The sequence below is a fragment of the Ceratosolen solmsi genome, unplaced genomic scaffold, assembly GCF_000503995.2.
Source record: "Ceratosolen solmsi marchali unplaced genomic scaffold, CerSol_1.0 scaffold41, whole genome shotgun sequence".
Classification (NCBI taxonomy): Eukaryota; Metazoa; Arthropoda; class Insecta; order Hymenoptera; family Agaonidae; genus Ceratosolen; species Ceratosolen solmsi.
The window spans coordinates 2,933,879-2,949,784 of record NW_011948424.1 but is presented as its reverse complement, the minus strand read 5'-3'; the positions used below and the strand labels follow the sequence as shown (position 1 = coordinate 2,949,784).

Below are 15,906 nucleotides of genomic sequence, written 5' to 3'. Positions count from 1 at the left end.
GGGGGAGGGGGGATAGACGACCCTTCCGATAATGCTTATTACTGGACAATGAATTATGAAACTTCGTAGCGACTTCGCTTCACGCAGATACATATTCTCATAAAAGAGCAGCAAAATATATAATTTTTAATGCGGTGTATCACTTTCCATAGAATGTTTACCGTCGAGGCGCACAAGATTATTAACATAAACAAGAGCGTTAAAATAATAGAAAAGTCAATAATCTCATTGGTCTATTGGAGTATCGATAAAATTATAAAAACATTAGCAAATCTTATTGTCCCATCATTTTCATCATAATATTTTCTTATATCATAGCTTGAAATTTTATAACAAGGAATTATCAAAGTAAACTGATAATTTGTCGAATTAGTTGATACATTTTTATAAATAAAAAATATTATCATTATCAAAAATATCATGAAAAGTGAAAGTATGCGTTTATTTATCAGCTTAATAAGAATTTTTAAAAGATCAATTTCAACACTTGCTTAGGTTGGTTAATGTAGAAATTTCAAACTCGATTAGAAATTCAAATTGTTCAAAATTCAAAACGTTCAAACGGACATTATGAAAATAAATTATCTAAGATAGTAAATATACGAAAACTGATTTATCATAGTCCCCGTTAGTATTTTTTTTACTTTTGAAAGCTTGAATAAATTATGGTATCGTTTGCAATTTTTACTTTCCTAAATTTCAATATAAACAATATCTTTTTTAATTAAATAATACGAAAGTTAATGTTTTCAAAAATATAGGTAAAATTTTTGAAATTTATACGAATTCTTAATAAGGAAATAAACGAAGCAACTGCATTACTTTGAAAAAATAAAATAAAATATTAAATTCACATCGTTTCGTATATGCTAATCATTCTTCTGCGCACGATAAAGTTATTTTTCACTGATGGTAATTAATGATAAAAATTTTATTTTTCTACTCATGCTGTTCTTCGTTTGTAAATTTTCTAATAAATTAATGAAAAAATAAGCATTCGTTAAATAAAAAGATTTTTTTCGATCTACGGCGTCAAATTTCATATAAATAAACTCGCATAAATAAATTGAGTATATTAATAATATTTGTTTTAATATTTGTAAGTTAAAATAAATATTAAATATGAATATTTCTTATAATGGATATAATTGAAGGATTTTAATAATGTAGAATAGACGTTATAGATAAAACTCATGTTTGAAATTTCTTAGACGACTACAACATTCAACATAGTACGGCTTAAACAGAAGAGGGAAAGAATTAATGTTTTTTAAAAAGTAAAGCTTAAAAAATCAATTTCACGATAGAAAAACTTTCTTTCTACCCTCGCTAATATTCGCTTCATTTTTCACCATTTTTTTAGGCTAGTTATATATATATATATATATAGTTTTTTTTTTTTATAGAAATGATTTTTTTTTAACCTCTGTTGCCGATAACAAAAATTACTATTTGATATATTGAAAAAGTGCCTGAAATTGATTAAGCATTTTATAAATGTCATCAAAGATTCGAGGGAAGCAGCAGCAGCAGCAGCAGCAGCAGCAACAACAAAAGAAGCTCCAACTGTCATCCGAGCAGTCGGATAATGGCGGTGAACAACGTCAACGTCGCTTCAGCTCAAACAGCCAACAACAGCAGCACCACAACTCAGCGGATGACAGACATTCCAATGTTTCCAACAAGCCAATGGCTTCGATAGGCGAGGACCACTTGAAAGATCTGGCCCACACTTACACTGGCCTCGACAAGCGCATCTCCGAGGAATTCATATCGATAGCCATGGACCCGGAGAGGAAGTCCAAGGCGTTGAGCAATCACGGAAGTGAAGTAAGCGCCGCTCGTAAGTGAGGCGCTCAGGGGAGCCGACGGAGATAGATTACGAAGATTCCGATGCGACTTTCTGGTTGAATCATCGAGGCGAAAGAGCAATACAATGACAACCGTGCGAGCGACCCCTTGCATTGTCATTAATAACAATCACACGGCGCTCAATCCTCGGGCACAAGAGATAATCGACTTCTCGCTTCTAATCGACATGTTCGATTACTGTCTTATCTTTTTCCAATGAGTAAAGCATTAAATGAAATGGTTTATTTTTCTTCTTCTTCTTCTTCTTCTTCTTCTTCTTCTTCTTCTTTTGTTAAAGAAATTTAATCAATAACAGTATTTAATTAACCATGAATAGTACCTGGTTAAGGAACCTTTACATTTATTTAATGTCATTATCAAATATTTTAGTCTTTTCTACTTCGAGTAAGGAGATATGGATGACTTTGCAGAAACTTCCTATGTAAGAGAATGTAAAGCATCTCGTGCGATCAATTGTATAATTGATAAAGGTATTTCTTTTGTTACATTAGTATTGCCGGGGATTTATTTGAAGAAAAGTTAGAAATATATATATATATATACATATATATATATATATATTCTCACACTGTACAGTCTTTATAATTTGCAATAGTGCAATTATAATTCAATTATAGTTAATAATTATTTTGCTTGAAAAATCGATGCAAGTCCAAACAAATTCTACTTGCATCATGTTAAATATATTAAAATCTTTGAAGTAGATCCAAAGTTACCTGGTCGAAGTTTGTTATAAATATTTTAACGAATGATATATTTGTGTAATTGTGCATTGAAATTATAAAACTTTGGTAGCGATACGTACTTTGTCACACCTTCTACATAACAAATTTATTCATTTAATAATGAAAACCGATAGTTTACAGTTACAAGAATTTACTTAACAACGCTTAGTAAATAATTCCTTAAACCATCATGTACAATATATTTATTAATATGAAATATATTATTAAGACTATTTATATTAATAACCGATAATCTTGTATGTTCTTGGATTTATTATGAAAATTATTAAAACCGATTATTAGATGGAAATAATTAGTAAAATTCAAACTCAAAATTCATTCGATATCTCAATACATTAAATTAATTCCAATGCGATACAGTCAAATATAATTTTAGTATTACTAGGCGTAATGGCCAATGAGCAAATATCTATTTAACATTTTAGCTGTAAATTCTGTACAGAGCATATAAAAATAAAATATTATATGTCGAAAGGTCTTATTCATCTGTGCATAATAGAATAGTAAACGTGCATAATAAACATTTACATTATTTATTATAGATGAACATTAAGTATCAAATAATTTTTTCAAACACTATAGAATTGAAAAATAATGTTAGATATACTCTTTGGCTAACTCATAATGGAGCTTCTTCTTATATTGTGTGGGTATTTTATAATTTTCTACTATTCGTGTAAATATAAAATAAGGTACTAGTCAGACAAAACAATTTCTTTCTCAATTCCTACAATTCTAAGAGGAATGGCATATAGGAACAATTGTATGGTAGTTTTATAAAAATCATTAGTGTTAAAATTATTAGTGATTTCGTTCGTCGTAATTTAAGATACACTTGAAATATTGTTTTATTAAAATTTACGAAATTGTTATTGCTTTCGCCTATATATAAATAAAATCTACTCAAATGAAAAGTAATATAATTTAATATTAATAATAAAATAGTGAATAATCTTTATTTTATATCCCAAGATAGTGGCTTACTTATGATATTAAATTTAACAAATACAGTTTGCCCGATCTTGTCTCCGAAATTGTTAACAGTTTCTTTTAAATATTAAGGAATATGTGAATAAATAATATTGAAATAATATTATTGTAGATAGAGGAGAATCTTATAATGTAATTTCAATACTTTAACATAATTTACAATTTTATTACATGTATTTTAATTTTCACGTATTACTATATAAAATTTATTTCTTATTTAAATGAATAATTATTAGATATGTCGTTGTGTCTAATAAATTAATGAATTAGTACATTTCCTTAAAATTTAATGAAACTTGATATTATAAAATATATATAGACATGAAATATAAATGAATATATACATAAATATTAAACATTGATATTATTAATACCTAAATTAACAATGAATAATAATTATTAATACCAAGAATGGAGAGATTGAACTGGTTAAAACACCTAAATTTACATTATTTTAACAAATAAATTTTCTTATTATTTCTTATACCATTACTATATTTACACTCTTCTTTAATCAAAATTTACTCCACCCTCTAATGTAATTTTATTTAATTTAATTAACAATGGATACTTAAGAAATTATGCATATATAAATATAATGTATTAACTATATAAATACGAATTAATTGATAATTTGATTTAATTAGAACAATATTTAAATTTCTATATTATTCGCAATTGAATAATTTAATTTATATTTTTATAAATATGTTACTTTGTAATATTAATTAAACTTTGAAATTCTATAGCACCTTCTCGTCTCTTAAATATTTTTCAATAATTTTTACTTAAAATAGTATCCAATCGTTGTTAATTAAATTAAGGCAGATTATATTTCCTTCGATATTCGACTTTAATAAAAAGTCAATTTTCTTACTTTCCACACTAAAAATACTACATGCAATTTAATTATTCATGGATCAAATTAGATTTAACATTTTTATTAATAAAACATATTTTTACGAAACGGACGAATAAAAATAATTAAATTATTAATAGATTAATCCTATTATTTATTTAGGTTCATTTCATTCTATACATAATATTTTCAATGATTTAAAGTTTATTAATTCATTGTTCATAAAAATAATTTTCATACTAAATTTAATTTCAAGCTTATCCCTTAAATTTTCAATGCCTCTATGATTTTTATATTCATATAATTCTTTAATCCTAAAAATTAAAATAATTAGATATGTAATCGTAGTTATTTTGATTAATCAATGATTAATTAAAGTTTTGTTCAATGATTAATTTTTATACTGAAATTTGTAACAATTTATTAATTATTTTAGACGCTTGTATTAATTTATATTTTTATTATGTTTAATCTTAATTGCTGGCACAAATTTTCATAAATATAAGATTTTCTGGATATTATGGAGTAAAATACTAATGTTTCATTTATATGCTAATTATTTATAATCGCTTACTCATGCAAATTGATATTAAATAGTTTTTTTTTTTTTTTTTTTTTTTTTTTTTTTTTTTTTTTTGTTAATTAATAAACCAAATTAGAATTCTTTAGAAAATTTATATAAATAATGAAAATAAAAATATTATTACACATTGAAAAATAAATAAATAATAATCTTTGGAAATAGAAAAGCTTGCTGTGTTCGGTAGTTTTAAGTAATGAAAATCAGTTTTATGGTTGGAAATATGTGGTTCATCAAAGCTCATTAAACATCCTCATCGATAAAACTTATCATCGTTTAATCATTTATTATATAATACTTTTCAATCGAGTAACATAGCAATAATAAATTTCATCAGAAACCAAAATTATAATAAATGAAATGAATGAACTTTGGCAGAAGACAACTCATATGACTGAATATTTAATCGAGCGCTACACCCACTATTGTCAAGAAAATTATACAAAGTAATTAGTCGCAAGCGATCTCTTACTGCTGCATATTCCGAACTAGGCGACCTCTATTCATCCTCCTTAATGTTTAGCTTTGGAGGTAAATGGAAGAACATGGAGAAAAATAGGCATTTGAAAAATAAAAACAAGGTTTGTTTATACAAATGACATTAAATATATAACAAAGTTTTATAAGACTTGATTTTTTCGTTCGTTCTTGAGAAATTTTATATTTCTCGAATAAAGCACATTGGATACATCTAATCTGTTCATTAAGAGTAAATATTTTCAGCGAACATATAAATTTTATCCTGCATTACAAATCTTGTTACATATTATTTATTAAGTTAATATTTATTTCAGGATCGATGAAGCAAGGAAAGAATAGAGTATCAAGCAAGAGGAGGGAGATGTATTTATTTAAAAATATACTGGAAATAAATTAACAAATAATAATGCGCGATTATATCTTTACACCAAATTTTAATGCCAAAATAATCAAAAATATATTTCATGACAGACGACCGAACGCATCTGCATAAACATTATGCTATAAAAATTATAAATATTCGACAATAATATCGTGAAATAAAAACATGTCAGTTTTAATTTAATATACAATTTTAACGATACATAGTTCATACAGATATGATGTTGATAATTAGCATTTACAAATAAAATAAAATTTGTAATATTTGTTCATGTAGTATAACTACACTAACATGTAAGATAAATTACCAAAATTATATTATTTTTTACATATGGATAATTAGTAATTGTGATTTAAAATTAATAGATTACAATATAACACTGTACAATTACTATAAATAAATTACATATATTAATTTAAACAGAATGTCGTTGAACTTTACATGAAATATTTTAATGAAATGTTTTAATGGTATTAAAAAAAAAAAAAAAAAAAAAAAAAACAACTATTAACATTGACACTGATTTAAGCTTCACCATAAATGAAAAGTTATATAAATAAATAAAAGCTTAGTTGAATGTTCTTTTTTAATTAAAAAGCCATTCTAAATTAGAAAAATAAATACATTGAATAGATAAAAATGAATAGTTATAAACTAATTTGCTTGAAATGAAAGTTAGATATGGTAAAACATATATTAGAAAAATTTTGATTTATTGACATTGTTATTAAATAGTGTTATTCTCTAAATAAAATTATTATTATTATATATATATATATTTAATAAATAACAATATTACATTATAATAAGCTATCAATATCTATTAACAATTATTTTAAAAATAGTTAAATAATATTATAATTCTATTATACTTTTATCATTTAATAATAAAACTAGATAAGCACTTTAAGATTTTAATTATTTTTATAGAAAATGAATCTAACTGGATGATGATAAGATGATCACTAATCTCTAACTTAACATTTAATATAATACTTACAAGTTCCTAACTGTGTCAAGTAATTGTACAATAAGTGAATTGTCATTATAAATAAATTAAAAAAAAAATAAAAAATAAATAAAAATAATGTAACAAAAGTACTAAAGATAAATATATAAATATTCTCTTCTTATTCATCCATATCCATTGATTCATTGGCACTGTTTTTCTATTATGGTATAAAAAATAAAATAATTAAATTTTGCATAATTAATAAGCAAAAAACAAATTAAAACATTTAAATTCAACATACATTGGAATTCTTGGAATGATTTGTATCTTGAAAATCTGATTCCATATTATTACATTTGACTTTTTTGAAATGTGCTTCATTTCCATTTGTGTCCATATCACTATCTTCATCTAGTTTGGAACTACTTCGCTTTGAATTTTTATTACTTTCATTAGATATTTTACTGTCTTTTGATCCGTTAGATTCAGATATTACACGATTTCTGTCATAAAAAGATGTGATCTTTTTTTGCCAAGACGGTGTCTCTCGGGGAAAATATCGATTAACGGGAAGATTATCTTTACCTAGTATATTGTAAAAAAAAAGAAAAGTTTTTATTAAAATATATGTATTATAATGAGAACAAAAATTTTAATTCAATATTCGTTAAAATTGAAACAAAATAATAATAAAATCCTAATTTATAAAAGCATTATAATTGTTTTAAATTACTCATTTTTAATAAAATGTGTATAATTTTATCTTTCTTTGACAATTTTCATTGTATCAATGGCCAGTAAATAATGCAAGTTTAGTTACATTAATTACAAAATGACCGTTACATTAGAATGTTTATTCTTTGATTATATTAGACAGCGAAAGTAATTCACCTTTTTCTGTAGGACTCGATGTAGAATTATTGTGAGCATAGTTTGCAGATTTTTTTGGTGCTTTACTACCAGCAGCAACTGTAAATATAAACAATAATATATATAATTTGAGTGTTGTTAAAAAAAAAAAAAAAAAAAAAAAAAAAAAAAAAAATCAAAAATTTTCACACGCCTATAAGGTATTTAACGATAAGAAAGATAAGAAATTTTTATGGAATTTTGACAAGACAAAAATGATTAAAATATATTGAAGGAAAAGTTGTTTAATAACCAAAATCAAAACGTTCATTTAAAAAATTAACAAATTTCTTTACCTCTAGTAGCAGCATCGGCTTTGGTTCGAACCATTTTTTCTTATTATATATTAAACTGCTTAATGAGTATTATAAACTATAATAAATTTCTTGAATTTTGAAAATTTTAAATTCTTTTTAATTTGAAATTAAATTAAATTAACAAAATAAGGACATGAGGTGGGATTTCGCGCGCAATTATGTCACTCTAGGTTAGTCCTTAGCCGTAACTATAAATAATACAATCGAATTGCATTCCAATAAGAATTTGTATAATTTGAAAATTCAAGTTGTGCGCCTATATAAATCATGAGGCTCATTGGCTCCCGTAAATGAACACAATTTTTAAAAAATATTCAACAAGTAGTGGCTTTAGTCGTTTATTTAAAAATTACATTACCAAGGCTTTTTATCATTTTATCATTTTAATGATTTTAATGATTTTAATGAATAGCCGCATTAGAATAAATATATCAATTTCAAGTGTAGAGTGGTATAGATTATTACAAAAAAAAACATTTAATTCAATTAAACTGCCATTATAAAAGTATATTTGTCAATTTTGTATACTTGTCTCTTTTATTTTTAAAATTAGTATAAAATTTGTCTTTCTTTATAACTAAAGTCGTATGGTATGCATCACCAAAGTGCATCAAATTACTTTGATATTGATTCTTGAATAAAATGAATTTAATACAATTTAAATATTACAGCCTTCTTTTACAAAATTTAATAATTATGAATAATTTTAATATTTTTCAGTAAATTAATTATAATTAAATAAGCAGATCGTGATTGTCAGTGTATTATATTAGTGCAATTTTTAATTTTCCATTTCAATTTTCATTATTAATTCATGAAAAATGTAATACTTAAATTTAAAATAATTGAGTAATTCAAATATTTAAATGCATTTAAATTTCTGCTTTGCTGTAATCATTAACATTTAAGCGGAAATCAATTGCCTTTAAATGATTAGTTATTCAATAGGAAATTTCGTTATCTATGTTCAGCCGATGTGAAATTTTACATTATCAGTACATTAAAGAAAAACATATAAAATTATAACCCATAAAATGATCCTACAAAATCAAGTAAGTGGGATTGGATAAAAATCTTTTTAATTATTGAAAATCCTATGAAACTCTCTTCTTTTTGTTTTATATTCATTCGTAAGCATAACCTAAACAATTTAAAATTCAATTATATAAAGCAAATGATACTAATAAGATTATCATAATATTATAACGTTAATTGCAATTTTCGGAGAACTTTTTAATTTTTCATTAGATGATATTTATTATTTGAGCAATTTTTCTTTAGAATTAATTTCGTTACACACTGTATCCTTCATTATTATCATTATTGTGCTTAAAGTCACCAAGTAATGAATTAAGATGCCCCGCTAAGTTGTTAAATATTTATTCGATGAAAATATAGAAGATGTTAGTGAAAACGATTGTTCTTAAATATAATTTGTAATTCTTTTAATATATGTAATAATAAATCATAATAATACTTTCATTTCATCGTTAAAATCTTGCATAAACATAAAATAGTAGGTAATACAATGGTAATGATATTCACAGAACATTTTTTATTTTTGATAATTAAGATTCCGTCAATGTCCAAAAAACTTTATAGCACTGGAGTAAAATTAAACGATGTCGTTATAATCAGTGCTGCGAGAACTCCCATTGGATCTTTCCTTGGTTCTCTATCGTCTATGTCCGCAACTAAACTTGGAGCTATAGCAATTCAGGTAAATTATTCGTTTCAATCAATAATAAGACGTAATAGATATAATAAAATAAAATGTAATCAAATAAAATTGTTGTCGTTTTAGGCCGCGATAGAAAGGGCATGTATTGGTAAAGAAGAGGTGAAAGAAGTTTTTATGGGAAATGTTTGCCAGGCAAATGTTGGACAAGCACCAGCTAGACAGTCGGCTTTATTTGCAGGTTTTATGAAAGATTAAATGACAATTTAAAAATATTTTTTAATATTCTAATCGTAAGAGTATTTTTGAGTAATGTCTTTAAAACTAATAATTCATTAATTTGATTATATTATTAGAGTTAAAATAAGTGCAGTGCTTGTACGTTTATTGCATTAATGGAATAGTTTAAAATTAATTCTTTAATGGGATATCTAAAATATAAATTTAATGAGAAATAAATTCTAAGGACAATTTTATTATTTAGGTCTTCCTAAATCCACCATTTGCACGACTATAAATAAAGTTTGCGCAAGCGGAATGAAAAGCGTCATGTTAGGTGCTCAAGCATTACAATGTGGATCTCAGGAAATTATTTTAGCAGGTGGTATGGAATCAATGTCAAATGTTCCATTTTACTTAAAGAGAGGAGAAACAAAATATGGTGGTATGAGACTCGAGGTATAATTAACTTTGGCTTTGTATTAATTTACAGCCATGATTTGTTTGAAATGATTTATAATTGTAATCACTACTTTTGTGCGCCTGTGTTTCTATGCGACTCGCCTATAACTCTTTAAAGAAGAAAGATGTATTTTTTTTTCTAGGATGGTATTGTATTCGATGGATTAACGGATGTTTCTAATAAATTTCATATGGGTAACTGTGCTGAAAATACTGCCAAAAAAATTGGAATAACACGCGAACAGCAAGACGAATATGCGATTAATAGTTATAAACGAAGTGCTGCAGCGTATGAAAACGATTCGTTTAAAGATGAATTAGTGCCTGTTAATATTCCACAAAAAAAGGGCAAAGCAGATATAATTTTTAGCGCGGATGAAGAATTTAAAAGAGTGAATTTTGAAAAATTTAGTAAACTGGCAACAGTTTTTCAGGTACAATTAAGTTAATCCATATTATAAAATTAGTTTACTTTTTTTATTAAGTCTTTTCTCTTCATCCCCCCCCCTTCCCCTCCCCCTCACCATCCAGAAAGAATATGGTACAGTTACTGCAGGTAATGCATCGACTTTAAACGATGGAGCAGCGGCTCTTATACTAACTACTACTCAAACTGCAGAAAAGTTGAATCTGAAACCATTGGCAAGAATCATTGGTTTTCAAGATGCCGCAACAGATCCAATTGATTTTCCAATTGCACCAGCATTAGCTATTCCAAATGTAATTATTAGTAAATAAATAAGTATACTTAAGCTTATAACAATTCCATATTCTTACTTATTTATTATTTTTTCAGTTATTAAAAAATGCTGGAATAAGTAAAAATGATATTTCACTTTGGGAAATTAATGAAGCGTTCAGTGTTGTTGTCGTTGCTAATCAAAAATTACTAGATATAGACCCAACGAAAGTAAATATTCATGGTGGCGCTGTTTCATTAGGACATCCTATTGGGTATATATATGTTACTAATTATAAATGAAAAGATTTCAAATATATTTTTGCATACGATACTCAATACTCAGATTTACTTTTTATATTAATGACAATTCTATTCTTAAAAGATTTATGATGAATTGTTTAAGTTCATATTGAATGATTTGAATTGAAGTTAATATATATATATATATATATATTAATAATAAAATAACATTGTTCAATAGAATTATCAATTTTACTCTAATGGTTGAACAATTTCATCTTTAAAAATGATCTAATTTTTGTGCTTTAATTGATATATAATATTAAAAATAAAAACGTTTCCTAATTGTTTATTATTCTTATTTTTTGTAAATTAAGTTGTCGGTATTGCAATGCAAACATTTCAAATCGATACATTAGACCGGCATTTTTATAGAAATAATTATTTATTATTCTTCGATATTGACAATAATAAGTTTTTGCTTATTTTAGAATGTCGGGAGCACGAATTATTGTACATTTAGTGCATGCACTGAAGACAAATGAGAAAGGTGTAGCATCGATTTGTAACGGAGGTGGTGGTGCATCATCAATTTTAATTGAAAAACTATAAGATGGTTTCACATTAATTATTGAAGTGCTCGATTAAACTGAAAATGTACTAGAATATTCAAAGTGCAGTTACTTGTAACAGTAACTTTTAATGTAATTAATCATGTTTAATGTTATGTTTATGAATATTCAAATAATATTAAATGTTACTTTATTTTTATACTAAAATATATCTTTTATACTGAAAATAAAGCTTTTAAAAAATCGTATTCTTATGATTGATTAAAAATTTTAATTTATTAAATATACAAAAATTCAATAATTGTAATGTTCTTATATAAATTTTATTAATATTCATCATGGACTGTACTGACATTATATACCAAAAACATTTGTTCTTTGCAAGATAATTTCTAAAAATGAACTAACATTTTAATTCGTTGAAAAATGGCGATTAGAAATAATAAAGCTGACAATGAAAAATTTCCAAAAGTTATATCAATATCAAATACCAATATTAATGTAAAAGACAATTAGATTTTTATTATAATAATTAGACAACAAACTATTAAAATGATCATAATTTTATTTATTAAATTTAGTTTGTGTATTATATTGCTAATTTTATGCAAAATATGCATATACTTTATACATTATTTATTCAATGATAGATGATTATTATATTTTTTTTCTTCAGAACTTTACAATGTATATTAGGCTAATGAAAACAATGAAAATTAATCTCATTGAATTTATATGATTAATTTTGCAATGCTTTATAAAATTAATAATTTATAAACAATTTATATAGGCAAATTTTAATAATTAATAAACATTAATTTATTACGAAAATATGTTAGATTCAATAGGAATCGAAATTTCTAGTAATATATAATATTTACATATGCAAAACACCTTGGAAAATTGAAAAATTGAATAATATATCAAAGGACTCTCTCAGTTTCTTAATTTATTATTTACAATTGAAATAAAAAAATATTGTACCCATTGCAAGTCTAATATCTATATATTTTTACCAGTACGTTACACTTTATTAATTAGCTTTCATCAAAGAAGATTGATTCATTTTAGCAAAAAAAAACTTGAATCAAAGGTGAAGATAATAAAATTTTTAAAAATTAACTTTACTATGGCAATACTCGAAATCATTAATACACAAAATAACTCCACAATATTAAAGGAAGATTATAACGAAGAGTCATAATTATTATTAAATTTATAATCAGTTAATCGTTATATAACATCATTTAATAAATCTGTATGCAAACATTAATTATTTCCTTTATTTTCATTGAAAATAGATATAATTTATCGCTGTAAAATATCTTGAAAATTGTTCATTTAAGAATTTACTCATTATTATTCTAAAGCGATTGATTTATAAAATATTTATTAATCGGTTTTAATAATTCTTTTAAATATTTTGAATCTGCCAACTGAGTAATATTTGCATTCTTACTAAAAAGAAAACATTAAAAAGTATGTTTTATGATGTAAACATCCTGGAACTCAGCATTTTGTATATTAAATTCTTTCGTAATTTTATCCACGCAAACACTATGATGTGAACATTCTGATTCAATAAAATTACTAATGAATTAATATCAAAGGTACTAAAGGTAGTAAAATTAAAATTTTTCATTTTTAATCATTTTAAAGATCTATCGTGCAATTTCAAAATATTTATTCCTAATACCTAATATTTTCTAAAACGTTCCGTTATTATTTGCATTTTTACAATAAGAAATTTATTTCTATGAAAATTTACAAAATAATATAATTAAATATAATTAAATACGACTGATAAAATTATCACTAATTGATTACACATTTAATTATTAAATTATCTGTGATAATACAATTTACGAATATGGTAGTATTTTCGAAAAATGCACTCGGTTTTTATACATTTCTAACTATTAATCGAGTACATTTTTTCTTAATAAAACTAATCGTGAAAAAGAAAAAAGAACTATAAAAATATAAAAAAATTGCTTTGTAATTAACAAAAAAAAAAAAAAAAAAAAAAAAAAAAAAAAAAAAAAAAAAAAAAAATTTTTTTTAAAAAAAAAAAAAAAAAAAAAAAAAAAAAAAAAAAAAAAAAAATTAATACATTTCTTTACTTTTACTAGTTTCCATATGCAGATTTATGTAGATATAAGGGATTAAATTAAAATTGATATTGAAACAAAATTTAAATTAATATTTTTAAAAATAATTCAATATTAAAACAAGTAAATAAAAAGTTGTTTAATGATAATGAAAACTAATAAAAACTTTTAAATTGATAATAAATTAATACTTAAATAATTAAAAATTGTATGAAACAGTACCATTACCTAAGTATACAAATCAGTTGAGGATTAAATATATTTTTTCTATGTTTAAAATTAATTAAATTATTATTACTACAAACATTTAAGTTTCACTATTATACATGAATAATTAAATAATATAATAAAATAACTTGAAATATAACTACAAGTTTTTATTAAAAAAAGTTCCTATTAAATAAGCTACGGTTACATTAACAGTTATATTTAGACTAATAGCAGTAATTATTTTATATTTAACTATATATTGCTAATTAACACGAAGTTTTTTTTCTCCATTAACAATAATGTGTAATAAAGTGAATTCCTAGAGATATAAAAATATTCTTTCCTTCGAAAATCTGCATTTCTCTCAAAATAAGAATAAATACAATTGGATATTGAATTTAAAATAAAACTTTATTTCGTCAGCAAATCAATTTCATATCATAAAACTTATTACAAACTTAATTTTTAATATGTAATAAAGACAAATATTTTTTCTTTTTCTTTTTGTTTAAAAATATCATAAGAAAAAATGCAAATGTATAAAATTAATAGTTGATATAACATGAATTGTGATAAAAAAAAAAAAAAGTAATTGACTGTTTATAAAACAAGTATGGTACTAATACCCACATAAATAATACATATATTTTTATAAACATATATACATATTATTAAATATATATATATATATTGAAAGATATTTATATAAATGTGTGATATAAATATACATAAATTAAATTGTATCTATAAATTTTTATTTGATTACCCAAAATATATGAAAAGGTTATCTCATTTGATGGCTTTGGTAGTTTAAGAAACCTATATAATTGATAATATACGTCCGTAAAGAAATATAAATAAATTTTGTATTTTAGAGTAAATATTTGAAATAAATTTCATAGATTACAAATACATTGCAATGATTATAAATTCATTTTTTGTTCATTTTAAAATGATACTTTTTATCTATGAAGTGACTTATAACATAATTTAATTAAAATCATCTCATTCAAATTAAAAAATAATGCTCATGTCTAATATATCAATAAAAAGTAAAACAGGAACATGTAAATCCAAGTATGTAAATTATTTTTTCTTATTAGCTACAATGAAAACATTTAACAAACTAAAATTATTCAGTGCTTTCACCTAGTCTCTCTTACCTTCTCTTATTAATTTTTTTTTTTTTTTTAACATAATAATCTGGCGCCTGGACAATAGTTATATTAATATAATGTAAAAATATTACTTTATTTTTCATTCACATGGATTTAAATAAATTCATTTAATTATTTTATTAAGGATAGATCGTTTATTACAGGAAGATTATGAAGAATTTTTGATAATTTATGAATTACAAAATAGTGAAAATTTTATTATTTTTAGCGCTTTGTGTTTGGAAAAAATGCCATTTCAAAAAATTAACGAACAATAAGCTAATTGACACTTGAATGTTGGTATTAAAGTAATAACAATTATATAATATTGCATTAAGTTTGTTTTATAAGTAAAGAAGATCCTTAAAAATTATAGTTAATTTAATTCAGAATTTTAATATTGAATTATATAAAATGCTACGGAGCACTTATATTTAAAATTATACTTATTTATATATAAGAAATATCTATATAGCCAGATCGTAAAT

The 15,906-nt window shown here is 23.6% G+C and overlaps 3 protein-coding genes across 3 annotated transcripts in view; 2 read left to right on the top strand and 1 right to left on the bottom strand.

The window, feature by feature from the left end:
• The window catches only part of LOC105362701 (probable basic-leucine zipper transcription factor R), an 8,251-nt gene extending 6,400 nt beyond the window's left edge, over positions 1-1,851 (top strand). The window contains exon 3 of the mRNA XM_011500187.1: positions 1,510-1,851. Coding sequence (XP_011498489.1) covers positions 1,510-1,851 — 342 coding nt within the window. The remainder of the gene's footprint in view (positions 1-1,509) is intronic.
• Positions 1,852-6,978: 5,127 nt separating this feature from the next.
• LOC105362504 (putative uncharacterized protein DDB_G0278921) lies at positions 6,979-8,263 on the bottom strand. The gene is made up of 4 exons (XM_011499964.1): positions 8,067-8,263; positions 7,753-7,830; positions 7,163-7,446; positions 6,979-7,078 (listed from the first exon to the last, which is right to left on the bottom strand). The coding sequence occupies exons 1-4, from the start codon at positions 8,098-8,100 to the stop codon at positions 7,040-7,042; spliced, it is 435 nt and encodes a 144-aa protein (XP_011498266.1). The 5' UTR covers positions 8,101-8,263; the 3' UTR covers positions 6,979-7,039.
• Positions 8,264-9,637: 1,374 nt separating this feature from the next.
• Positions 9,638-12,103, top strand: Acat1 (Acetyl-CoA acetyltransferase 1). Its single transcript, XM_011499963.1, has 7 exons — positions 9,638-9,807; positions 9,892-10,006; positions 10,250-10,443; positions 10,590-10,880; positions 10,978-11,166; positions 11,243-11,400; positions 11,860-12,103. Exons 1-7 carry the CDS (start codon positions 9,670-9,672, stop codon positions 11,978-11,980), a joined length of 1,206 nt encoding a protein of 401 aa, XP_011498265.1. The 5' UTR covers positions 9,638-9,669; the 3' UTR covers positions 11,981-12,103.
• The last annotated feature ends 3,803 nt before the right edge of the window (positions 12,104-15,906 follow it).